The sequence below is a fragment of the Capra hircus genome, chromosome 3, assembly GCF_001704415.2.
Source record: "Capra hircus breed San Clemente chromosome 3, ASM170441v1, whole genome shotgun sequence".
NCBI lineage: Eukaryota > Metazoa > Chordata > Mammalia > Artiodactyla > Bovidae > Capra > Capra hircus.
Genome location: NC_030810.1, coordinates 106,041,445 through 106,068,800, shown reverse-complemented (window position 1 = coordinate 106,068,800; position 27,356 = coordinate 106,041,445). Strand labels below are relative to the sequence as shown.

The window sequence follows — 27,356 nt, the reverse complement described above, 5'->3', positions numbered from 1 at the left end:
CTCTATCTGAACCGTGCTCTGAGGAGGAATCATGCCACTATCTTGCGGCTCCTGGGCACCTTGGTGCCCTACAGCCAACTCAAGTCCACAGACCCTGCCACCTCCCTTCCTCATCCACCACCCTCCCCCAACCTACCCCATCCTCTCAAGCAAAAAGCTCGGAGTCCCAGTGGAGGCTCCAAGGATATCTGTCTAGCCCCCAATCTCCATGCAAAGCTTCCAAACCAGTCCAGCGCCAATGACAACCAGTAAAAATTTGAATCATCTTTGGGGACAGGCATTTCACTACTTTTTCATGTTCAACAACTCTTTCACATCCCAGAAACAATCTCCTTGACTTCAAGATACCTGAGATCAGCAATACTTTCCATATTTGGGGTCACAGGCCCCTGTCCCAAGCAAAACTGTACATACACTTCCTAGAGTCTTCAGTGGCCACGACCCCAGTTAAGATGGTCAGCACTCAGAAAAAATACAAAGTAATCACGAGATAGCTCACAACAGTTTGCAGGCTGCTTTACCCAAGGTAAAAACTAAGATCTAAGGACAGGACAACAAAAGAGAAGCGTCCAAACAAAAAAGAGAGAGAGACCTCACTTAAAAGTAGGAAAAGGTTCAGGGCACACAGTGTCTGTTGGACTGAATATTTTATTTCAACAGACATCCCTGGTTTTAAAAAAAAAAAAAGATGGAGGGAGGGGGGATATCATCACACCCAACAGGGAGCAAAACTCCCATCCAAGAACTCAGAGCCCCTTCTGAGGCATCGCTTGAGTCTTTGCTAGCTCCAAGACAGAAAGGAGCTGAATTTTCTAACTTTTGTTAAGAAAAATCTATCAAATATGTTCATTCTCGCAGAGGCGAGGGCTGGGTCCTCAGGGAAAGAGATCCTGGGCTTGGATCAGCTGGGGTCCCAGAGATGAAGCTGGAGGCCGAGCCAGCTGTGCTGCAGGAGATCCAGAGGCAGTCAGGTCCAGAGCCCTAGAATCCGTATTTGGCTTGGGTCTGCCGGCGGCTGAGCTTGTTCTCCGACCAGGTGTTCTTCAGTTCCAGCTCCCGCTCCTTAGCCTGTGCAAGGAAGAGGGGGCGTGGGAGAGTCACACCAAGGCCCCAAGAAACGAGCTTCTCGTGCCTCTGTGTGCTTCCCAGTTTAAAGTCTTTCTGCCATCAAAGCGATTATGAGGAAAAAGTAAATCCTTTGAAGGATTTAATTTTCTTATTCAAGCAGAAGGGGAGGACCCTCAGAAAGCAAAGGAAAACCATCTCTTTGGGGAGTTAATAGGGTTCAAGTGGAAATTCAAGAACGCTGGTCCTGGGACTTCCCCGGTGGTCCAGTGGCTAAGACTCCACGCTCCCAATGCAGGAGGCCAGAGTTCAATCCCTAGTCAGAGTTGCATGCCACAGTTAAAAACCCTGCACGCACAATAAGACCTGTTGCAGTCAAATAAATAAATAAATATTAAAAAAAAGAATGCTGGTGCTTCATCAGCTAGATTTGAAACTGAAATGCTCAAATGGGAAATGACCAAAAGAGAACTTGAATTTGGCATCTGAAAGGAACACAATCAGCTGCCTTGGATACCTAATGAGCCATGTGGGAGAAGACAGCGTTGAAGTCCTGAACAGGTCAAAATAGGACACCTACCAACAATAACTTAGTCTGGAGCCACTGTTTCGCTGTTGTGTTGAATATAGAATATATGGTACCCGAGAAATTCACACCACTTTAGAGCACAAATTGCAGCTATGAAAAACTGACTGGAAGGTACACGAATTAATGCTTTCCCCTTCTGACTGTGACAACTCCTAGCTCTAGACTGCATGCTGGGACTGTACAAATGCCACCCTAGAAATGGGGCTCCTCAACCCCACCCCCACCTGCTCATTTCCCCTGGGGTGGAGTAGGGTGCTTAGAGTTTAGATTAAAAAAAAGACCCTACAGGGGAACACCAAGTAAAAAATAATTTAAAATTAAAAAAAAATTTTTTAAGACACTACCCTTAAATTCTTTCCCTACAAATAACAAGATGGGGTAAGGGTACAAAGGAGTCCATGAAAAAGAAGGTGAAAGCATGGTAAGAACAATGAATGCAAGTTCTGGCACTGAAGCCACTGAGCAGCACACGCGCCCTCCAGGAGTGACCGGCAGAGAGTCTTACTCCTCTGTGCTCCTGACAGCATTTAGTGCACTAGGTCTCAAAAAGTTACTTAGTGACACAATGAATATTTGAAAGCTGCCATGTCCTATCAAAGAAATACCAAGAAATATTCCAATTCCGAAAGATGTTTTTAGATTATCTGTAACTCTGAGTTACTTGCATTGATGTTTCCTGCCACAGAAATGAAGAACACAAAACCAATCTTACCTCCTCATGAGGTGTATGTTCTGCTAAAAGTTGCTGAACCAGTTTTTCTTTAGTTTTTAAAATTATCAGATGAACTTGATATTTAAAAGAACCTTATAAGAAACCATTTCACCCCTCCCTTACCTTTATATTTTAAATACCTGAATGTTCATTTACAGTTTATTCCAAGCACCTGTACTTCAGTCTTAATGAAGTGAGCCTGAGGCAGAGCAGGATAATTCTGAAGGACACATCCCCACCTAGTGGCCATGTGGAGAACTGGGGAGGGTGCCTGCTGGAAGCAGGTGTCTGACAGCGGCTTCTAGCCAGGATCTCAGCCTTCAAATTCCCAGGTTTACAGGGCCCTCAGGCCTCTCACCTGATGAATCAGATAGGTAATCTGGTGTTTCCGCCGCTGCTGGCCTGTTGGCTGCTCCCCTTTCTTCTGTAAGGGAAGAGACAATCATTAACACATTGAAAGAAAAGTGGACGTTTCTCATGTGCCCCAGTGGGACAAGGATGGGTATTAAGAAAAAAACTACACAGCCCAAATCCTAGGGGGAAGAAGTCAGCTTGGAGCAGTTTTTAAGTCTATACACTTACAAGATAGTTATTTTTATTAAAGTTATTATGTAAAATTCTCAAGCTCAGAATACTTGCCTAAAAGAGTCTGCCAATACCCTCATTAGACTGGAAATACTTTGCGGTCAGGACTGCCTTCTGTATCTCTGGTAACCCACCACCCTCAGCACCAAGCATGGGGCTCTGCCCACAGTGGACAGTTGACACCAGCTTTACCACTTGCAGTCCGTCTTAAACAGTTTAAAGGTCCAGGAGACCTTCCTCCCTTCTTACCTCCCACCACCTCCTCTGCCCTTAAGGATCTCTTCATCTCTGTCCACTTCTCCCCAGTCAGGCCAGATGTCTAGCCTATCTCCTGCCTACTGCTTACTAAGCTCTCTCCCATCAATCACCCTTGGCTGAAACCCTACTCCCTCATTCTAGCAGTACCAACAAGCAGCTTCCCTGGAATTAGATTTTCACAATCACCACGCCTCTCTCCAATTTTCCAGCCTTCACCCGTAACTGCACTGAACCCCTACCCAAACTTTGATGCAAATGATTTACTGTCAAAGTCTATATTGGTCTGGGCTTTCATTCTGCGGTTTTCCTGTCCTCTGCCAGTGCTAGTCTCAGACTAGAAGCTTCCTAATCAGCCCCACCCAACTCCCAAAACTCCTCTCTGGAGTCTCCTCAGCACTTATGTAATCAATTTGCACCATAATCATTTATACTCAAGTGTCCTTAAAACTCTTTTTCTCAACTACACTCTAAACCTGTCAAGGACAGGAACTGTATCCTTCTTTTTTTTTAAAATCTAGCTCAATACAATGAGATGGTGGGAAAAAAATAAAAGACTTAAACCTGGGAAAACAGCAGACTCCAATTCCTTGATGCTATTTATGTCATTTAATACGACAGTTAAAGATGACAAACATCAAACAGCCAGCTCCACTCCTGGTCTGCAGTGAGCACCAGCACCAGCAGCTACTACTGTGTGAGGATGCCTCTCCACCCAGTTAGCAGAGCATGCTCTCCTAAGTGGCTTTTCCGGTAAACAGTGATGGATCTATGCTGATTTAACCACAATCCTTTGCTCTGTCCTGTACGACCGCCAGCTTTCAGTTAAAACAAACGGCTGGGGCTCAGATGGCCATCTGTGGCCACAGAACAAAGCAAAGGCAATGGGTGGAGAAGAAGGGAATAAATGCCCGACCTTGGCCTTGCTGGTGCTGGGCTAGAGTCCAGGCTCCCCCACATCTTCCCCACTGTGGCAGGCTCATAAATGTCCACGTTTGCTGTACTCAGCTACTAGGGGGAGAGATGTTCATCATACTGACTGAAGAAAACTAGCCCAGAGAAGGCAGGAGTGTGGTGTGGGAAATGTGAGGAATAAAGCGTCTGAAAAGACCACAGCTGGATACAATAAACAAGGGAAAGAAAGGTGAGAGAGGGGGATGCACACTCAGAACCCAGGACCCCAGGACTTCGGAGGCTCTGTTGTGCCCACACCTCAAAGATGTGCTGCACCAGGTCCCAGCTGAACAGGATGGAGAGAGGGGTAGGACGGCAGGAAAAGGGAAGAGCAGCTGTGGATTCTGTCCAGCCGGGAAGGAGCCGCACATACTGAGACCTTCCCAACTGCAGGACGGGGAACTGTTTCAGCCGTCCAGTCTCAGCAACCAGACTACCATCTAGATAGAGAGCGAAGTGCTGCAAACTTCTGGAAAGTAGGAGCTGTGCCTGGGAGGCTTGGTGTACACTGCAGTACCAAGCGGAACACGTGTTGCTCAAGGTGTAGGGACAGTAACAGTGAGGTGAGGGGTCAGATTCTACTCTGGGGACTGCAAGGCGGCCACCCAGTAGACCTTCCTTTCCCACTTACTTTGCTGAATGACTTCATGGTCTTCTCTTCTGTCAATGACTTGGTCATCCACTGCTGGGCCCCACTGAGCTGGTCGTCACCTTTGATCTCCACAAAGTTGATCTCTTCCCTCCCTCGGTTCCTTTTGCCCTGCAGCCGCTTAAACTGGAAAAGGGGGGGGGAAATTCAGGAGTCGGGGGTCTGGGTAGGGGATCAGGAGATGTCATCAAGGATCCAGTTTATGGAATGATCTGGGGGCTCCCCAATTCCACTGCACCCTTAATTCTCTCTGTGCACTATGTCCTTTCACCATGCCACCTACCAAATGGATTGATGCCAGGTGAAGGGCTACTTCTCAGAAGTTCTCCTGGCCTCAGGGAAAAGAAGGCCAAAATGTATTCCCAAACGTGAGTGCAGAGATTCACTGGTATGAATTTTACTCAAATTATGTATAAACTGTATATGCCTAAAAGAACTGCACACTATTTTCAAATTAAGAATTAAAGGTACAAAAACAATTCTAGGGTTTCTCTTCTAAAAATTAGTTCTTTAACATGTCTGTTCTCATTGGTTCAGTATCACCAAATCAGCAGACCACACACCAGATTAGACATTAGAGGAGAATGTAATTCGAGATAGAGAGAGAGGAAGCCTCAAAAAAGAGCCTGGCAAAATTTCCAGGAGACTGCTACTCTTTCCCCTTCTTCCGAAAGAAAGAAAGAAAAATTATCACACTGTTAAGTCACCAGAAGATGTGCTGAGGAGTGTAGGTGAAGAGGAATTAAATTCAAGAACACTTGGAAATCTGCAGTGAAACCCAGGTTGTGGTCTGAGCATCAGCAAGGCCTCTCTCTACTCATAAGGAGCTGACTTTTGCCACTGGATAAGCTCCCTGCTGCCTCCTAGGCTTAGAACAAAAAGGGCCTAACTACTGAACTTGTCAAGGAGGACATACACAGGAAAGTGGACGAACACAGGATTAACCACAGGCAGAAGTTTGCAAAGTTTCTGTGAAAAGGTGAGGAGAATGTTATTTTTATAAGAACTTGCATCCCCTATTTCTCCAACCCACTCCTGGTAGGCTGTGGCCTCCCTACAGATGGAATACTTTATCTCCTGAACATGACTGGACGGTCGCAAAACATGAGGTTTTCATCTTCCCTTGTGCCGACTCAGGGAGAGGCTCAGCAGCAGGGAATACAGTGATGTGATGGCTGCTGTTCCCTCCCCCAAATTCACTCTCCCCCTCTCTGTTAGTATGAATGAACCCAACCTCTTGGCTGGGCATAGTATCACCCTATGAAAAAACCACTACGTTCCCTTGCTGAATACGGCCATATGACAGGCTCTAGTCAGTAAGACAGAAGGAAAAGTATTCTTAGGGGCTCCTGGGACGTCTCCTAAAGGGGGAGGTGACTTTCTTTCTCCACTCTGCTGCCTGGTGTGCGATAATGATGGCAGTGGTCTTAGCTACATTCTTATTCTTATCGAAGGGGGCTGGATCTTGACAACTTTTGGCAGCTGCCATACCAGCCTTGGCCGGCCTGCCTCTAGCCTTCTCTTATAAAGAAAAAAGTTAGCTTCCCTTACACATGCCATTATTACTTGAAGTTTCTCAATTATATGTTGTCAAACTGAATCCCAGATGAATACAGCTTTTTTGCTTTTTTTAAAAAAAGGAATTTCCTTTAGCTTCAGACTTGAAACCTGGTGTCTAGGGGTCAAAGATGGTCACTTGGGCTTTATTAACTTACTGCTTCGTCATCGATGAAGGACGCATCTGGGGCAATTTCCTGGGGGGGGACCAGAGCCGGGTCCTGTGCGGGATAGTAGCCACCACTGTAATAATCCTGTAGCCAAGGAGGGGAGAAAACACACCAGCTGAGGGCACAGTACAGAGAACAGAGAAAACCCTCATCCAAGAGGCAGTGGTGATACCCACACTATAGACCCCTCAAGCGGACCAGCCAAAGCACAGATCCCAAGGACCTACCCTACAACTCAAGAACCAGAGTTTTTCCTGATCTACACCATCCAGACAGATGGATTTTCTTTTTTTAGGGGAGAGATACAAGAAATAAAGACATTCTCTCCTGCTTTAACTCACAGCCTGCTCCCTTGGCTGCTTCCCCAGCATGACTGCTACTGCTGACCTCTACCGTGCCTCAGCCGGGCTCCTCCTGCTCAGAAGACCCCAATACGCTCCAGTGTGAGCCAAGATGAGGAGGTGTGAGGCATGCTTCCTGCTTCTCGTTCGATCTAGCAGCCCTGGGCACAGGGGACTCCCTCCCTTAGCAGGCAGGGAGGTTGCAGATTTCTGATAAAGATAAACCACCATCAGGGTGGTACCGAATTTACAAAGCTGGGAACAAACCAGGTTTGCATTACCAGATTTTCAGTTCAGGAATTGATGATGCCCCTTTAGAGGTGAGCTGGCCAGATGCTGCTGTGGACCCTAGAGGAAGAGGGGTGAAGGCAAGGGCAAGGCCCCTACTGTGGCCAACTCAGGCAGCTGTAGGGCTGAGAAACTATTTCCTCCCTGCCTGCACTTTTTCCTAATTCTTCCACCTTTGCCCCAAACTCTAAGAAATGCTCCTCTAAGAACATTCATTTTATATATGAAAAGTAAGGTTTAATATTAAATCAAAATAATACATAAAAAACCAGAGTAATTAAAGCATTAATTTTCATTAAAAGTGTTGATAAAAACCATACGTTTAAGCTGAAGGGCCCGCTAGAGTGATTAGAGCGCTTTAATCCGCGCTGACTGCCTTCATGGTATCTGTGACTGCGCACAAAATTCCAACTGTTATTCACTGGCTGAATATAAACTAGTCGTTTCTTACATTTTCCTCTTTGCTAAAGAGGTCAAAACATTCATCTTCCTCCTTCCGACATCATTGAGGAGAGATACACTGTCCCTGTGACCAGTCTACAGGACACAGCAAGGCTTAATGGCAAACAGGTTTCAAAGTCTTTGATCAGAACAGAGCGCCCTCAAAGTCCGCCTACCATGGGTCCCTACGCAGGCCTAGATTATAGACAAGAGTAACAGTGACCACTCAGAGAATCACAGTGGTTGAAGGAGACTGAAGTCTTGCAGCCATCGCACGCTGGCAGGAAAACTTCCTACAGCTGCCCGGCCATAGCACGAGCCTGCTGCCTCTGACCAACCACCACCGCGGCTGTGAGTTCCCGGACTCCTGCGAGCCCTCTCCATCTAAGAAAGCTCTGACCACTGGAAGTCTGTCTTAAACTACTCACAACCTGGCCTCATATATTCTCACCGTCTGAAGCCCTGGAGAACAATTTGAACAGCTCTCCCACGTAACATTTGAATACAAGTTCTCAAAACCATTTACTGAGCATTTGCTATGTTACCAATATAACTCTTGTAGTAACCCTGAAGTTCTATCATTCCTCCCATCTTAGAGCTGAGAAATCTGAGATTCAGAGGGGCAGGTAAGTAATTTGCCCCGACTTACACAGTTTGAGATTCAAAATCTAAACCCCATTTCCTGTCTCTGCCCAAACTATGGTCCCCGAGTGTCTTCTCTCCAGAGACTGACTTTAGTCCTTTGACTTCTCACGTCTCAGTTAAGGCCTCTCGCCATTCTCCTCTTCCCTTCGCACCCAACTCTCCAGTCCCTCCTCTCCCTCCCCACTTCCTACATTCTCAGCACTCCCCACCTCCAGAACTCTCCTTGGACTCACTGCTTTCTAGTCGTCTACGCCGAAGCTCTCACATCCTCCTCACCCACACGTGCAGCAGCTGCCTGGGATCTCTAAGATTAGAGACTGCTCTTCTTCCACTTTCTCCCTATACCTCCCATCAGCTCCTACAATGACTCTGTGTTCAGAATAAAGGGGTCAATTATGTGGTTCATCCCGTCAGGCTTCGAGACTTAGGCAATTTTAGATCAATATGGTTCAGCATAAAGCCATAATGCTTGAGACCCGATAAGGAAAACCAAGACACCAGAAGACTCATTAATTCAGGCTAAGTGATGCCAGAGAGGCCGATCACAGGCTCAAAGCTCTCCCTGACTGCCAGACTCCAACATTCCCTGGCCTGCCCTCCATGCCACCTACCCACCTGATAGTAAGCACCAGCGGCATTGGCATCGCCATATGTGGAAAACTGATTGTAGCTGTAGTCATCCCCAGGCTTAGGCATCCAAGGGGCCCCACTTGAGCCTGCTGCCATCTTGAATTCCAAGGGGGCATTGGCTGCATCGTCCTGGAAGGCCGGCTCTGGTTCTGTGCCTGGAGGCAGCTCTTCGGGGACAGTGGGAACGGGGTAAGGGTATGGCTCAACTCCAGGTGGCTCGGCCTTCTCAGGGAGGGAGAAAAAGTTCTCAGGGGCCACTTCCTCATCACTGTCGTCCTCCTCCTGCGTGATCTGTTTCGTCACCTGCAGGGCGGCACTCTTGGCGGCAGCCTTGATAGCTGAGGGCGACGGAGTGGTGGTTGTGGTGCCCACAACGGGGGCAAGAGAAGAGGACTTGGTCTTAGAAGCTTGCCTGGAGGGCTTAGTGTCAGAGGAGCCATCCGAGGGTTTCCGGGAGAAGGCGTGGGGCAGGAGCAACCTGTTAGTCTCTTTCACAGTCAGGTTTTTAGGCTGGGGAAGCAAGGCAGACAAGCCAGTCCCCTCACTGGATCCCTGGTGAGCCCAAGTTCGGGTAAGGAGGGAAGAAAGGTGGCAAGTGAGGTGTCATGACACATACTACTGACATGAAGAATAAACATCCCAGTTACATGCTCCAGCCTAAAATCTTACCAGCCCTGTTCTGTCTGACCTTTGCCTGCTAAGGTCCTCCAAACTGGACTGGACTCCTCCTCCCTCAGGCCCTCTACTGTCCACTTCTCCCAGCTCCTCTACCACGAAACCTCTCCTGATTTTTATCTTTTTGCTAACATGATACAGTTAGTAAATACATCATCTTTCTTCTCCAAAAGCCCAGGGCTCTCTCCAGCTGATCAATGAACATCTCTCAATATGTTGAAGGTTCCTCTTAAGCATGGCAACTCCCTGCTTCCTTTGGATTGCCACTCAGAGTCAAAAGCAAGGCTCTGACCTAAAAAGACCTTCATACATCCCGCCCAAAGTTCCCTCCCCGCCCAAGGAAAGCCCTAGAGATGTGGTATATCCAGCTTGTTTATGCCAGAGTCAAGCATTTAGCTTATCAATTTGTAAGCTAACTGGCCCAGCCCATCCAGAGTCCTTGTCACTCACAAGAATCTTTCAGATTCTGCTTTCTGAATAACAAGGCCAGCTGGCCTAACTGTCGGGCTGAGGGAGGTACTGGTTTGAAGAAGGAGAATGGAGTTAGTGTCACTTATGGACACTGTGTCACTGTCCTGGAGTAACCATGTACTTCAGCACTCTCGGCCAAGAAATGCCCAGAATGAGTAAACTAGGGCTTCTGAATCAAGCAGCCCAGGCAGAACTGTCCACCTAGAAAATGGGCTCTTCTCCCTGCTGTCTGCGTTCACAGACTTAGGTCATTCCATCCTGGCAGACGCCAAAGGCTCAGGCTCATAAAAACCAGACTGAGGTGGAAGATGGAGCACGTTCATCCTTCAGGCTCCCTTTGGAGCGTTTGACTTCTCAGCTACATCTGGGATCGTGGCTACATCCCTCTGCACTGCTTGGTCCACAGTCCGCCTTATCAGCTCAGAGGTTCTCTAGGCACTCATCTCTTCCTACCATCGGAAAGACAGCTCTTTACTCCTAGAGTGCGTTCTGAGCCAGTGTCCTTCCATCTCTTTAGTTCCAGTTCACTTCCTCCAGGAAAGCCATTCTGACTACAGGCAACAACCGGCTTCATTCAGTCCCAGCAAGTGACTACCTTTCATGATTCTTCCTCCATAACCCACGACAGACAGGGACACAGCATCACTCTCATCAGTTATCTAACTTCCACGTGACTGTGTCCTTCTAAGACCTCCCAACATGGGATGTGACGCCTTAACAGACTCAGGGAAGGGGCCACCTCAGGATCATATACCTGAATCAGGAGACAACAACCTTATAAAGGAAGAGCCTCTTTTGCTCTTCTGGAGACATACAATTAACATGAGGTCAGAGGGTGTGTAAATCACTGAGTGTGGAACTCAACAGGAAGAAACTCCTGGGAGGCAGAACAGAGGCCTTGGGACAAGGGGAAACAGGAAATGGCAGCGAGAGCATCTCCCAGCACTGTCTGGTTAAGGACTTCTGGTCTTTACGACAAAGCAGCGGCCAAACGCTGCAGGTGAGAGCATGGACCCTACAGTCAGACTGCCTCAGTCCGATCGCAGCTCTGCCCACACTAGTTGTCTGACCCTGGGCGAGTTCCTTAAGGTCTCATTCTCCTCATATACAATACAGGAATGATAGTAACACTCTGGTTTAGGTACTATTAAGAGGATAAAATCACTTAAACACTGGTATAGCACTTGGTACTATTTAAGTTTCTTTTCCAGGTTAAAGATGAGACTGGGAGAAGATGGATAATTTTAAAGTTCAAAAGTCCCATAACATCATTTTGACCAATCCATTTATTCTACTGTTCCTAAATAATCCTTTTACCTGAAATGTAATAAATCAAATTGAGTTCCAATTCATCTCCCTACCACGCCTGTCCTCTAGGAGAGGCAACGCCAGCACACTAAAGTCAGTGAACAGTGAGGGGAGGGCAGAAAAGCACAAGGTCTGATGTTACCTGGAAAACAAAACTACACTCAAACAGGCAGGCCTTGGTATCAGCATTTGCATTTGCTTAAGCTTGGTTTGGAAATTCCCATCTTCCAGGAAGCAATATGGGAAGAAACGGCTTCTGTCACAAAGCTTACCTGAAGGACAGTTTTCTTCTTTGTGGGTTCATCTTCCTCAGAATCTGACTAAGAGAAAAATAAACAAAATAAGGCCTCGCTGTTTAAGGACAATAAGGAAAGCACTCACCTTAAATGAAGAAGAAATAAAGGCCTGGACAACAGTGGCTATCATCTTATCTGGGCCCTTCCTCTGTATGAGGGATGTATCTCCCAGGACCAGCCAAACAGCTTCAGAGAATGAGGCAGGCATTGACCTTTCCTGGTCACCCATTCTCAAACCCCCAGACCTGTTCCAGAGACTTTTGCATCAATTTTGTCCTTTAAATTAAGACTACTTCCTCTCATTCAGTCTTTGGTGGCAAGAAAAAGCTATACCCATTCTTCTTCCTATAAATCTGTCCACTAGAAGATGAATGGGATTTGGCCCACAATCTCACCCAATCTCAGCTTCACTTCTAAAACCACTTACATAGACTACATAACCACAGGGCCGGGGAACTCCTGTGGGATTAAGTGGTGTGTTAACTACTCTTCTATGAGACATTAAAGGTCAAAGCCATTGGAGAAATCCATTCCTCTCCAAGTATGATCTATTGTTTAAGTATGCCAGGCAGAGTCGGTCAGTTCCAAGAAGAAGGCAAGCAAATGATGACTGTGAGAATTTGGGGCAAGAAGGGAGGTCCCTCTGTGTTATCCCTCTGATTCATCAGGATTGTTTCTAAAACAAGCTCTCACACTGAAAAATGGCCGAACTTTTAGTTCAACATCAGCTCCTCAGCCATCTTCAGCTATCAGAAAGATGCAAGGCATAAGAAAAGCAAGCTGTAACATTTTATTTTAAAAAATTAATATCCAAACTGAGAACTTCAAAAGTTCTGCATTTGTCGTTAAGACCCTGGTTTGGGGCACCTGTAAATAAAGGTGATTAGGCAGGAATCTAAGATTCTTTCCATCCCTAAGATTTTAAACAACTCAAATTCTCTGCCTATTTTTTTCAACTGAACCTCATACGTCACAAGTTCCCCACTGGATTCATCTGCTACAAGGACCTTTTGTTCATCATTACTCAGAACCCACTGTATGCAAGACACTGTGCCAGGCACTACAGACACAGCTCCAACTGGTGTCCTGCGGCTGGGTTACAGGTACTACGATGATACTCATCCACTCAGGCAACAGGATAGGACTTGCAGCAGGCAGAGTCCTGGCCCACTGATTTCCAGAGGCACAACCTGGACTACTTTCTCCACTGTGCTTCAAAGATTTTCTTGTATGCCAAGACATGGAAAAAGTACCAGCCCTCAAGAAACTTGAGTCCAGTAAGAAGAAAGACAAGTACCCAGATAATTGTAATAAAAGCAGTTAAGGATAAGGGCATCAACTGCGACTCCAAAATCTCCTCAAAGAACTGGCCGAGCCTCCGTGTGTACTTCTTTCACGTGAGTTCCCCACCTTATCACTCCTCCTGCAGGCTCCTGGGTGACTGCCACCTCTCACTCTCCGTCAGTCTGTATTCTGTTTCTCTTGACCTGAAACCTGAAGTCTTCCTAAAGAAGCTCACCTTGCTCTTTTTCACTGTGTCCCTATGTTATTTATTTGTCTGAGTGGCATCAGGCTAACAATGATTCATTTGTGCTTGCTCTGTAAATGGTGCATTTTTCATGTGCATATATACTTGCCTTACTAGAATTAACACCCCAAAAAGAAGTCTTTTTCATTATAGGGGACTGAAATGCAAAAGTAGGAAGTCAAGAGATAGCTGGAGTAACAGTCAAATTTGGCCTTGGAGTACAAAATGAAGCAGGCTAAAGGCTAACAAAGTTTTGCCAAGAGAACCCACTGGTCATAGCAAACACCCTCTTCCAACAACACAAGAGAAGACTCTACACATAGACGTCACCAGATGGTCACTACCGAAATCAGACTGATTATATTCTTTGCAGCCAAAGATGGAGAAGTTCTATACAGAGAGCAAAAACAAGACCGGGAGCTGACTGTGACTCAGATCATGAATTTTCTATTGCAAAATTCAGACTTAAATTGAAGAAAGTAAGGAAAATCACTGGACCATTCAGGTATGACCTAAATCAAATCCCTTATGATTATACAGAGGAAGTGACAAACAGACTCAAGGGATTAGATCTAACAGGCAGAGTGCCAGAAGAACTATGGATAGAGGTTCATGACACTGTACAGGAGGCAGTGATCAAGACCATTCCCAAGAAAAAGAAATGCAAAAAAGCAAAATGGTTGTCTGAGGAGGCCTTACAAATAGCTGAGAAAAGAAAAGAAGCAAAAGGCAAAGGAGAAAAGCAAAGATATACCCATTTGAATGCACAGTTTCAAAGAATAGCAAGGAGAGAGATAAAGCTTTCTTGGTGATCAATGCAAAGAAATAGAGGAAAGCAATAGAATGGGAAAAGACTAGAGATCTCTTCAAGAAAATTAGAGATACCAAGGGAACATTTCATGCAAAGATGGGCACAATAAAGGACAGAAATGGTATAGACCTAACAAAAGCAGAAGATATTAAGAAGAGGTGGCAAGAATACACAGAAGAACTATACAAAAAAGATCTTCATGACTCGGATAACTATGGTGGTATGATCACTCACCTAGAGCCAGACATTCTGGAATGCGAAGTCAAGTGGGCCTTAGGAAGGATCACTAGGAACAAAGCTAGTAGAAGTGATGGAATTCCAGTTGAGCTATTTCAAATCCTAAAAGATGATGCTGTGAAAGTACACTCAATATGCCAGCAAATTTGGAAAACTCAGCAGTGGCCACAGGACTGGAAAAGGTCAGTTTTCATTCCAATCTCAAAGAAAGGCAACGCCAAAGAATGTTCAAACTATTGCACAACTGCACTCATCTCACACACTAGCAAAGTAATACTCAAACCAAGTGAGGCTTCAATAGTAGGTGAATCGAGAACTTCTAGATGTTCAAGCTGGATTTAGAAAAGGCAGAGAAACCAGAGATCAAACTGCTCACATCTATTGGATCATCGAAAAAGCGAGAGTTCCAGAGAAACATCTACTTCTGCTTTACTGACTACACCAAAGCCTTTGACCATGTGGATCACAACAAACTGTGGAAACTTCTTAGAGAGATGGAAATACCAGACCACCTTACCTGCGTCTTGAGAAATCTGTATGTAGGTCAAGAAGCAAGTTAGAACTGGACATGGAACAACAGAAAATAAGGTTGGAAAATGAGTACGACAAGATTGTATATTGTCACCCTGCTTGTTTAACTTATATGCAGAGTACATCATGAAAATGCTGGGCTGTGAAGCACAAGCTAGAATCAAGATTGTACGAAGAAATATCAATAACCTCAGATATGCAGATGACACCACCCTCAAGGCAGAAAGCAAAGAGGAACTAAAGAGGAGCTGGGAAAGTTGGTTTAAAGCTCAAGATTCAAAAACCTAAGATCGTGGCATCCAGTCCCATCACTTCAAGGCAAATAGATGGGGAAACAATGGAAACAGTGAGAGACACTATTTTCTTGGGCTCGAAAATCCCTGCAGATGGTGACTGCAGCCATGAAATTTAAAAGACGCTTGCTCCTTGGAAGAAAAGTTATGACCAACCTAGACAGCATTTTAGAAAGCAGAGACATTACTTTGCTGATAAAGGTCCATCTAGTTAAAGCTATGGTTTTTTCAGTAGTCACGTATGGATGTGAGAGCTGGACCATAAAGAAAGCTGAGTGCCGAAGAATTGATGCTTTTGAACTGCGGGGTTGGAAAAGACTCTTGAGAGAGTTCCTTGGACTGCAAGGAGATCCAACCAAAAGGAAATCAGTCCAGAATAGTCACTGGAAGAACTGATGCTGAAGCTGAATCTCCAATACTTTGGCCACCTGATGCAAAGAAATGACTCCTTAGAAAAGACCCTGATGCTGGGAAAGATTGAAAGCAGGAGAAGGGAATGACAGAGGATGAGATGGTTGGATGGCATCACTGACTTGATGGACATGAGTTTGAGCAAGCTCCAGGAGTTGGTGATGGGCAGGGAGGCCTGGGGTGCTGCAGACCATGGGGTTGCAAAGAGTCAGACACGACTAAGCGACTGAACTGAACTGATCCGTGAAAATGCAAAAAATGTATACTAACTAAAATTTTTAACAGAATTCAAGGATTATTTATTCTCTCTGTTCTGCCAAGAGGTCAAACACATCGAAGAAAAGACTTAAGCCCCAAACACCCAAGCATTTTTTACCTTTTCTCTCTGTTCCAAACTCCACTGCCTCAGGGTTTACTGACCGTCTCCCTTTTCTTTTTTTTCCCCCTCACTCCTCCTTCCCTTGTTTTTTGACTATGAAGACTTTCTCCTTTTCAGCAGACCACACAGAACCACCTCACTGTGGGGTACACAAGGTTGTCATGAAGTCCCCAGGCACGTTTAAACTTTAACATCTTAGGTAATATGTCCAATGGAAACAATCTGAAAAGAAAATGTTATCAAGTTTAAGACGATTACATTCATAAAACCGTACAAGCATATTTTTATTTTTCAGATCTGTGACAAACAAAAAGTGGCTACTCTGAAATTGTAGGCAAACTGTCCTATGGCTAATAGAATTGAAGGCCAGATCAGCTGGGGGAAGAAAATTCAATTTTTCCTTAAATGTCACAGACGGTTTCCATTATACTGTCAACCTAAGTTTAAAGCTTAAAAGCACACACACGAAAAACTGTACAAAGATTTTAGGAACACCTTATTAATTCCGGATTTAGAGGACCGCTACGGTTACGCACAATCATCCTTCTCTCTTTGAACATTTGTCCTAATCTACTGAGCCCCATTATAAATAACCTCATGATGGGCACAAATAGGACTCCCTAACACAGAACACTAAGACCCTCAAAAAATGTGCTGAACCCCTAAGCCCTTCTTAAGACTATTCATCTTTGAGAGAGGGGCAGAAATAAATCTTTACCTCTTAAAGCTGACAAACAGGGCGCTGAGACGTTCAGTAACCTGCCTGGGCCACAGAGGAAGTCCAGGGCCCTTGGGAGAGTAGGGAAGCAGAATGAGAACCACTTGCCCCCTGAGTTAACTTTAGCCAACTAGAGAGGCTGGAAACACGGAACTCACTGGTTCATTGTGGAAAAGAGGCTGAGAGGCCACTCAAAGGACTTACGGGCATGTGTGGGCTTGGATGAAAACAGGAAACCAAAGAAAGCTCAGCAAGGATTTATCCAAATACCTCACACACAAAAATAAATTTCAGTTCAGAGTACTAAAAAGGAGGAGATGAGTAATCCAAAATCTGAAAGAGGTGCCGTATATCTACCAGTCACGGGGCCAGAGGCTCTCGGAGCATTTAAAAGGAAGATTAACTCAGCTTCTATCAGGAGCCAGTTAGAGGCAACAGGATCAGCCTAAGCACAGTATTTAATTTAGATACAACGAGAACTTCCTTGATGGTGAAAGGTACATGACCATACTGGGTTTTTTTCCCTTTTATCATGGTAAAGCATATATAACATAAAATGTATCATTTTAACCATTTATAAGCATACAATTCAGTAGCATTAAGTACATTCATAATATTGTATAACCATCACCACTATCTATCTCCAGAACTTCTCCTCATCCCAAACTCTGTACCTATTAACAATAACTCCCCATTCCCCAGTAACCTCTATACTACTTTCAATCTCTTCATTTGCCTACTCTAGGTACCTCATACAAATGGAATCATATAATGTGTCCTTCTGTGTCGGGCTTATTTTTCTGAGCATGTCTGCAAAGTCCATCCATATTGTAACATGTATCAGAACTGCATTCCTTTTTAAGGTTGAGTAATATTCCACTGTATGTATATACCACGCTTTCTGGATCCACTCATCTGTTGCTGAAAATGTGGGTTATTGCCACCTTTTGGCTACTGTGAACAGTGCTGCTATGAACACTAGCATACAAGTATTTGTCTGAGTCCCTGTTTTCAATTCTTTTTACCTAGGAGTGAAACTGCTGGATCACTCTAATGAACTTTTTGAGAACCTGCCAAACTGTCTTCCACAGGAGTATATTAAAAGGAGGCTGTTGAGTCAACTCCTAGAGTGCTGAAGACCAGCGCAAGGCGATCTAAGCGGGTCTGTGTCACCTGACCCAGAGAGGAGGAGGATGCTGGAGACACAGGAGCACCCAGGGCTGGAAGCAGCAGGCTGAGCCAGAAAAGGCATTCCCAGGTTTTCAAGACACAAACTGGCTGTGTCTCTTAACGACGTGCTGTATTTCTTTCTGGCCTCATAAGAGCCTGCGCCTCAGTGGCCACCACTGTCCTCTCTGTTCCAGCTGCCAAGAGTGACAAGACACACACACCCGAGACTGCTGAGCAGGAACGGAAACAGACATTTTCCATTAAGCCAGGCCCAGTGGGATCTGCTAATCTATGAGAGCCTCATTCCCCATGGCAGCCTCCCTCTTATCTTCCCAGGCTCTGGTTCTGACAGACTCCCTTTCCAAAAAGCAATCACTAGTTGCCAGGGCCAGAAGCCAAGAAGAAAATCAGAGCCCAAGCACAGACCACCGCCCCCCACCAACCCCCAGGCTCCAAACTCTAATCACTTACACATGCCTCTCTGCTATTATCCCAATTAGCTAGATTCATCAACTGTTTTCCCCTTTGGTCTCAAATATGTTCTTACATCTGCCCGTTCAGTTGGGCATCATTTTGTCTCCCACTTTTGCACTCCTCATAGTACCACTTTCCTAGTTCTGGTTGCTCAAGACTCTTCTATCTTTTTAGTAGGAACTATGATAGAAAATCTGAAAAACTCAGCAGTGGCCACAGGACTGGAAAAGGTCAGTTTTCATTCCAATCCCAAAGAAAGGCAATGCCAAAGAATCCGACTCTTTGCGACCCCATGGACTGTAGCCTACTACGCTCCTCCGTCCATGGGATTTTCCAGGCAAGTGTGCTGGAGTGGGTTGCCATTTCCTTTTCCAGAGGATCTTCCTGACCCAGGGATCGGACCCAGGTCTCCCGCACTGTAGGCAGACGCTTTACTGTCTGAGCCACCAGGGAAGTCCAAGAATGGTCAAACTACCACACAGTTGACTCATCTCACATGCTAGTAAAGTAATGCTCAAAATTCTCCAAGCCAGGCTTCAGCAATACATGAACTGTGAACTTCCAGATGTTCAAGCTGGTTTAAGAAAAGGCAGAGGAACCAGAGATCAAATTGCCAACACCCCCTGGATCATTGAAAAAGCAAGACAGTTCCAGAAAAAAACATCTATTTCTGCTTTATTGACTATGCCAAAGCCTCTGACTGTGTGGACCACAATTAACTGTGGAAAATTCTGAAAGAGATGGGAATACCAGACCACCTAACCAGCCTCTTGAGAAACCTATATGCAGGTAAGAAAGCAACAGTTAGAACTGGACATAGAACAAGACTGGTTCCAAATAGGAAAAGGAGTATGTCAAGGCTGTATATTGTCACCCTGCTTATTTAACTTATATGCAGAGTACATCATGAGAAACGCTGGGCTGGAAGAAGCACAAGCTGGAATCAAGCTTGCTGGAAGAAATATCAATAACCTCAGGTATGCAGATGACACCACCCTTATGGCAGAAAGTGAAGAGGAACTCAAAAGCCTCTTGATGAAAGTGAAAGAGGAGAGTGAAAAAGTTGGCTTAAAGCTCAACATTCAGAAAATGAAGATCATGGCATCTGGTCCCATCACTTCATGGGAAATAGATGGGGAAACAGTGGAAACAGTGGCTGACTTTATTTTGGGGGCTCCAAATCACTGCAGATGGTGACTGCAGCCATGAAATTAAAAGACGCTTACTCCTTGGAAGGAAAGTTATGACCAACCTAGATAGCATATTAAAAAGCAAAGACATTACTCTGCCAACAAAGGTCCGTCTAGCCAAGGCTATGGTTTTTCCAGTAGTCATGTATGGATGTGAGAGTTGGACTGTGAAGAAGGCTGAGCGCCGAAGAATTAATGCTTCTCAACTGCGGTGTTGGAGAAGACTCTTGAGAGTCCCTTGGACTGCAAGAAGATTCAACCAGTCTATTCTGAAGGAGATCAGCCCTGGAATTTCTTTGGAGGGAATGATGCTGAAGCTGAAACTCCATTACTTTTGCCACCTCATGCGAAGAGAAAGACTCTGATGGTGGGAGGGATTGGGGGCAGGAGGAGAAGGGGACGACAGAGGATGAGATGGCTGGATGGCATCACTGACTCAATGGACGTGAATCTGAGTGAACTCCGGGAGTTGGTGATGGACAGGGAGGCCTGGCGTGCTGCGATTCAGGGGTCACAAAGAGTCGGACACGACTGAGCAACTGAACTGAACTGAAGACAGAAAGGAACACAACACACCTGGGAGCAAATATGACTTCTGCTCCTCTCAAACTATGTGATTTTAGCTCTGTTCTCTAAATTCCTATACCCTCACCTGTAAACTAGGGGTTAGACTTAACTTAGAGTCGCTGATGTGCCCAGCACAGTGTCAGACACTCCACAGGTGACCCACAGATGTTGGCGCATTCCTCTTTCCCTTTCTATCTAGGGCTAAATCCTAGCTAAATTCACTGCAGTCAACTCTTCACAGAAGTGACCAAAATTAGTGAAATTTCAATTTCACAGCTTCAAATCTTTCACTACCTGGGTAAGCAATTTGAAAGGACATGTAACACTAATCCAAGTAACTCTGATATTTCTATTTGTGTTGGAAGGCACATTACATGACCGAAAACCCTTAGAGCAGACTTATTCCTCTAATTTTGCTTTTTTGGTATCCTAATTTTAGAAGTCTCCTAAGCCCGCAAAATCAGCGGGCTGATTTCCTTAACCACTGTTCAGAAAAAGAACAGTAAGAAGGGAAAAGGAATGATGATTCCCCATTTTATGGATCATTCCTAATTTTTGACTCACGTAAGTCAAAAGCTGGCTGAATTTGATATTGAAACGTACCTGGAGAGAGAATTTCCCCTGTTCCCTAACTGTGGTGGCTGATTGATGAGCTGACTCAAATCAAACCAATCATCGTCTCTCTCCCAGAAAACCAGACCGAACTAAAACTATAGTTCAACCTGGGCCAATCACTAAAAGGAATGAATAAAAACCAAGGAGGTATAGGTGGCCATCTTTTGTCTGCAACAAAAGTTAAGAAGTGGAGGAAACTGGTGTGCAGACAAAGAAGAATGAATTAAAGGTGCAAAGAGAAGCTGTGTGGGTCCCTGACAGATCTCCAACTCCTGATTCCAGGCCCCTTCCAGGGTACCTCAGTATATTTATGATGCATTTCCATTTATGCTAGCGTGGAGCAGTTTCTGATACTTGTAACCAATTAAATCTAACTAATCCCCAACCTGCTCTGCCTTTGTATTCCCCAAATAAACAGCACCACTACCATCCCAGCTGCCTGAGCCAAAAGGTCAGTCTTGACCCATCTCCTACACCCACGCTGCTACTGCTGTCGCTTCAGGCGTATCCGACTCTGTGCGACCCCACAGACGGCAGCCCACCAGGCTCCCCCATCCCTGGGATTCTCCAGGCAGGAACACTGGAGTGGGTTGCCATTTCCTTCTCCAATGCATGAAAGTGAAAAGTGAAAGTGAAGTCGCTCAGTCATGTCTGACTCTTAGTGACCGCAGCCTACCAGGCTCCTCCATCCATGGGATTTTCCAGGCAAGAGTACTTGAGTGGGGTGCCATTGCCTTCTCCGCCTTCACCTACGACATCCAATCAATTCCCTGGTCTTACCACTTCTCCTTCCAAAAAAGACCTGGAACCTCCAATTCTCTCCATCCCCACTACTTCCTCATCCAGGCACCATCATCTCTCACAATGTCGCTACCAGTCCGGTTCCCTCCAGATCTCTTGGCACCCTGTGATCAGAGGAGTCTTGCTCAGACTTAAGGGCTCTTCACTACCCTAGAATTACGTACAAAGGCCTTGGCATTGTATCCAAGGCCTGTTATCATCTGGCCTCAATCTCTTTCCCTCTGGCCTCTTCTCTCATCACTGCCCCTGCCCACCATGCACTGCAGCCACTGTGCCTTACTAAAGCTTCCCGCAAAGTGTTTGCATTCTCTCACCTCTGGGCTTTTGTACATTCCGTTCCCTCCGCCTGATGTCCTCCTCTTCATCGCCTCTTTCTCTGGCTACCTTCTGCTCACTGGTCTTATCTCTAAAGTGTAGACATCATCTCCTCCTGAAAGCCTCCCCAACCTCTAAAGTTGATTAGTGCCCCAAAGGAGAGGTCCCATGGCACCAGCTCTCTCACGGTCCTCCTGATTTGACCTTGCCTGTCTCCTCCCACACAGACCATCAGCTCCTTTTACAATAGGGTCTATCACGCTCACTACTGTACTCAGCACGTGATACAGAGAATCAGCTCAACAGTGAATGAAGGCATGAACGAGAGTTCAGAGTTAATTGATCCCACTTCAGCACCAAATTCTAAAGGAAAATTATTTAAGGAAACCTAATTCATTCACTCAGATGTTTACTGAAAGCCCAATAAGCACAAGACACAGAGCTTAGAACCCACAGATATTTCAAAGGCGAAGGTCACCCTTGCCTATTCACCTTAGAACTCTCTTAGGCTACCTTTCCCAGGAATTACATGTTCAGAAAAAAAAACACTAACTTGTACAGAACAAAAATGGGAAACTGAACCAGTTAAGGGCTAGGATTTGGTTTTATTCTAATCCATCTCACAATTTATCTCAGGAATTTAGCAAATTATACTTAAAAAGGAGGGATAGTTAAAAGTCCTCAGAATTTTCTGCCACTTAGCTGGCCTAAATGGAAGAGTCTACACCTCTACCAGCAACTTTTCCTGATGCTACCTCTGAGGACCTAAAAATGAATTTTTCCACTGTCACTGTGGAGGGAAGCAAGCTAGCTCAAAGTGCCATCTTCCCCCATATATTGTAATTAGGCTGAAAGGAAATTTGGGAAGAAAACTGTGAAGACAGAATGCCCCCAAAAATGAATCTATTTTCCTCTGTCTTAGGAACTTTCCTTTGTTCCAGGTTAAATCAAGAGCAAACTTAAGTTTCAGTGGAGCAACAGAAGGCTTTTTGGAACCCTAGTCTTAGAAATAACAGACTTGGGTAAAAAAGAAGGGGGAAATGATTTGGAAAAAGTTTGGAACAAGATAGTAAGAGAGATTCTGGAAATACCTTCCATAAAGAATCCACAGTCATTTGAACTCATTCACTCAAAATATTTACATAGTACTCAATATGTGCCAGGCATTGCTTTAACCACTAGGAATTCAGCAGTGAAAAAAATAAACAATCAGCCCTGTCTTCATGGAGCGTGTATACTAGCAAAAGGAGAGAGGCAAATAAAATAAACAGTATGTGAGATGGTTAGTATGTCATCTCATACATAGCAAAGTAATGCTCAAAATTCTCCAAGCCAGGCTTCAATAATATGTGAACCGTGAATTCCAGACATTCAAGCTGGATTTAGAAAAGGCAGAGGAACCAGAGATCAAATTGCCAACATCCCCTGGATCATCGAAAAAGCAAGACAGTTCCAGAAAAACACCTAGTTCTGCTTTATTGACTATGCCAAAGCCTTTGACCATATGGATCACAACAAACTGTGGAAAATTCTTCAAGAGATGGGAATACCAGACCACCTTACCTCCCTCTTGAGAAATCTGTATGCAGGTCAGGAAGCAACAGTTAGAACTGGACATAGAACAACAGACTGGTTCCAAATGGGGAAAGGAGTACGTCAAGGCTGTATATTGTCACCCTGCTTATTTAACTCGTATGCAGAGTACGTCATAAGAAATGCTGGGCTGGAAGAAGCACAAGCTGGAATCAAGATTGCCGGGAGAAATATTAATAACCTCAGATATGCAGATAACACCACCCTCAAGGCAGAAAGCAAAGAACTAAAGAGCCTCTTGATGAAAGTGAAAGAGCAGAGTGAAAAAGTTGGGTTAAAGCTCAACATTCAGAAAACGAAGATCATGGCATCCAGTCCCATCACTTCATGGCAAATAGATGGGGAAACAATGGAAACAGTGAGAGACTTTATTTTCTTGGGCTCCAAAATCCCTGCAGATGGTGACTGCAGCCATGAAATTTAAAAGACGCTCGCTCCTTGGAAGAAAAGTTATGACCAACCTAGACAGAATATTAAAAAGCAGAGACATTCCTTTGCCAACAAACGTTCGTCTAGTCAAAGCTATGGTTTTCCCAATACTCGTGTATGGATGTGAGAGTTGGACTATAAAGAAAGGTGAGTGCCGAAGAACTGATGCTTTTGAACTGTGGCGTTGAAGAAGACTCTTGACAGTCCCATGGACTGCAAGGAGATCCAACCAGTCAATCGTAAAGGAGATCAGTCCTGAATATGTATCGGAAGGACTGATGCTGAAGCTGAAGCTCCAATACTCTGGCCACCTGATGCAAAGAACTGACTCATCTGAAAAGACTCTGATGCTGGGAAAGACTGAAGGTGGGAGAAGGGGATGACAAACAATGAGATGGTTGGATGGCATCACCAACTCTATGGACATGAGTTTGAGCAAGCTCCAGGAGTTGGTGATGGACAGGGAAGCCTGGAGTGCTGCAGACCATGGGGCTGGAAAGAGTCGGACATGACTGAGCGACTGAATTGAACTAGATGGTGATAAAGTATCTTAGATGGTGGTGCTATGCAGAAAAATAAAAGAAGTGGGGTGGGGCGGAGTAGGTGACAGGAAGTTACAACCGAAATAGGTTGGCTAGCAAGCCCTCACTGGGAACTTGTCTTTTAAACCCAGATTTGAAAGAGGTGAGGGAGAGAACATTCAGACATCTGGGGGGAAGAGAACAGAAATAGCCTCCAGGCCGAATCGGAAGTCTGAAGAGAAGCAAGGGTGAAAATCAGCTTCCCTCTGAGGGTTACCAGAGGTGAGCAAGGCATGGACCAACTGACCTTTAAGAAGTGAAAAAATGGGAAGAACTCCAGATAACTCTAAAGTATTACCTGCCCATAGATGTCTCTTCTATCTCCCAAGTGCTCACTCCAGAACAGGTCTTCAATTTTTCTGATCCAACATTCAGAAAAGGACACAAGCTTGGTTGCCTCTTCTATATGTAAATAGTGAAACCGAAGCACAGGCCTGCAGTTCAGCTAAACCCTGAATCTTCACTCTGCCCTTCACCAGGTAAGATCTTACACAATGGACACCTGTTTCTCCATCTGTAAAAATTAGAATGTTCTCTCTCACAGTTCTGTGGTAATTCAAGGAAAGGGCCAACGCCTGGCAAATAATCTGTACTCAATAAATACTGAATTTCTTCCCTAACTTCGCTCAAAAATAGAATCCAGGATTCCTATCCTTTCTGCTCAGACCCTGATGCTTTTAAGTTCAGAGGCAAAGCAAAAGATTAGTTCTGAATGTTGGCCAAGGGCTCAGGAATTGTCTCCTGTTACCTCTTCAAATGCCACATTTCATGCTGTTGTGAGTACTTCGGGGATTTGGGGGGGACCTGCGGTGACGATGCAACAGCAGGAATGCAATCAAGGAGCCCCAGGCCTGGCCCTATCAGTGTCAGGTGATGGTGTAAGGCCTTTCCGCGGGCGGGTCCAGTTTGGAGAAACACGCAAGGACAAATACCCTAACTCCCCAAAGCCGACAAACTTCAGCTCGACTAATCGCACAGTACCAGGAATCCAGTGGTCTGGAATCAACGGATGCATTTACAGGAGAGAGTCTCCGAGTCTCCACAAGTCCCTCCCACAGCTGAGCCCATGCCCAAACCCAATGGACAGTGGGGGTGCCCTCCCCGGATACTCACATCCCCTTTATGCAACTCTGGCGCCGCAATCTTCACCGGCTCTGTCCTCTTCTTTGGCTTCGGAAGCCCCAGGGGGGGCCCGGCACCGCCGATAGGAGGGGGCAGACTGAGACCAGGGCCTCGGGGCGAGGGCAGCCCCAATCCGAGCCCCTCCCCAACTCCCGCCGCTTCAGCCGGGCTCACGCCTGGAGGTGGAGGGAAGCCTCCCAGGCCGAAGGGCAAGGGGGGAGGAGGCTGGAGCCGGGGGTCGCCGGTGGGTGGGGGCAGCAACAGCGGCGGGGGAAAGGCTGGGGCCAGCATCTGGGGGGGCGGAGGCAGCAAGGCCGGACCCTTGGGTGCGGGAAGAGAAGCGAACAAGCCCCCTAAAGTGGGCCCAGGAGTAGGGGCCGCCGCCTCCTCCTCCTCCTCCGGCTCCGGCTCAGCCTCATCCGGCTCACTTTCATCGCTGCTGGCGTAAGCAACCAGCGACATGGCGCCGCCCGCCTTTGGGGCGCCCTTGCCGGCAGACGAGGCCTACTTGAGACCGGGGATGTCCGGAGGCCTAGTGTGCCCCCCCCCACTCGGCGGGGAGGGGAATCAAAAAGCCCGCCTTCTCGGTACTCTAGGGCTAGCCCCGGCAGAAGCCCATGCCCATAGTTGATTTCCACCGAATAAGGCTTCCCTCTTCACTTAAGCTCCTAGTCCCGGGCAACTACACACAGCTAATGGCCGCCGAGTCACTCCGCCTCCTCCTCGCCTCACTAATATAAGAACTACAACTCCCAGAGAACACTTTGGCCACGGCACCATTATCCGCCGCAGGGAGCGCGGCGCAAGGCACGGCGGGAGTTGGAGTCAGAGGAAGGATTGAGGGGCCTGGAGAAAGACAGGCGCTAAATCCGCCTCCGATACTAGGACTCCTGGGATGAGTAGTTTTGGGTTTGTTTGTTTTTTTTTCTTTTGGTCCCCTGACAATTCCTAGATAACTACAAGCCCCATCGGTCACCGCGGTAGTCACGGAGACAGATAGGAGAGCATTTCGGTATTTGAAGTTCTCCAGGGCAGCTGCTTGGGCGCTAAGATTTATGGGAAACGTAGTGCTCTTAGAAACTGCAAGTAATGTCGGGAATGAAAGGGCGTCTGGGAAGGTGGCGGGGGTGGGGGTTGGGTAGGGTAGCTTAAAGAGAAAGTAATCTGTAAATGAGGCTGATGAAGTCTCCTAGTCCACTGAAACCCCAAGTTAGAATAAAACCAAGTTAGAATAAAACACCCCAAGAACAAACAGGGCTCTAGAGACCTGTACGAAATTGGGCTGCGAGCCAGAAAGATTCAAGATCTTAGGCCTAATTAAAAACATCTGAGAGCTGAAATAAATAACGTAAGTGGGTGTAAGTGATCTCGCCTTTACCAAGGTGCACATCCAGGAGCACACCTCGCCCTTCCAGCCGGGGTCCTGACCTCACTCGGCAGTGAAACAGAAAGATGGGCAAGAGCCCTGGAAGGCAGAGCTTGGTACTTCAGGTTAATCCCTTCAACTCAGCCTAGGGGGGATGGGGGGCCAGCTACATCTCAGTCCCCTTCACAGATTTGCGGCATCCCTTAAGTTCACCCCTATCTGCCTGTCCCCCCAGCTATCTATCTGCATATGTCCTTTGTATCTGTCTCTGTGCTTGGTGTTCCTTGTGCCTTGTTGTATGACTTGTCCATTGGTCTCTGTGAGTGCCTTTTATATCCACCCATGTTTATGTGTATCCTTTTCCACCTTTCATGTTTCTGCTTGTGATTCTGCAGCTGTCCTGTGTCCACCGTAATTTCGTGTCCTTTTCTTATATATTCATCTTTGCCCCTTCCTGCTGACTGTGACTGGGTGCCCTCCATTCATCAACTATGTGTGTGTCCTTTATATTCTAAACCACCTCTGTGTGGGCTCCATCTCCCTATTCCCAGAGCAGAAGGCTTTACTGAGCTCAGCCCTGAGAGACTGTTAAGA

At 46.1% G+C, this 27,356-nt stretch overlaps 1 protein-coding gene across 1 annotated transcript; it reads right to left on the bottom strand.

The window, feature by feature from the left end:
- Positions 496 to 26,145, bottom strand: PRCC (papillary renal cell carcinoma (translocation-associated)). Its single transcript, XM_018046308.1, has 7 exons — positions 25,388 to 26,145; positions 11,608 to 11,655; positions 8,867 to 9,433; positions 6,525 to 6,620; positions 4,792 to 4,935; positions 2,725 to 2,790; positions 496 to 1,068 (listed from the first exon to the last, which is right to left on the bottom strand). The coding sequence occupies exons 1-7, from the start codon at positions 25,856 to 25,858 to the stop codon at positions 982 to 984; spliced, it is 1,479 nt and encodes a 492-aa protein (XP_017901797.1). The 5' UTR covers positions 25,859 to 26,145; the 3' UTR covers positions 496 to 981.

Coding starts and splice junctions, on each gene's coding strand:
- PRCC (XM_018046308.1), bottom strand. CDS start 25,858: ATGTCGCTGGTTGCTTACGCCAGCAGCGATGAAAGTGAGCCGGATGAG. Junction 11,656..25,387: donor CAGAGTTGCATAAAGGGGAT/GTGAGTATCCGG, acceptor TTTTTCTCTTAG/TCAGATTCTGAGGAAGATGA. Junction 4,936..6,524: donor CCTTCATCGATGACGAAGCA/GTAAGTTAATAA, acceptor CCCCTTTTCCAG/TTTAAGCGGCTGCAGGGCAA.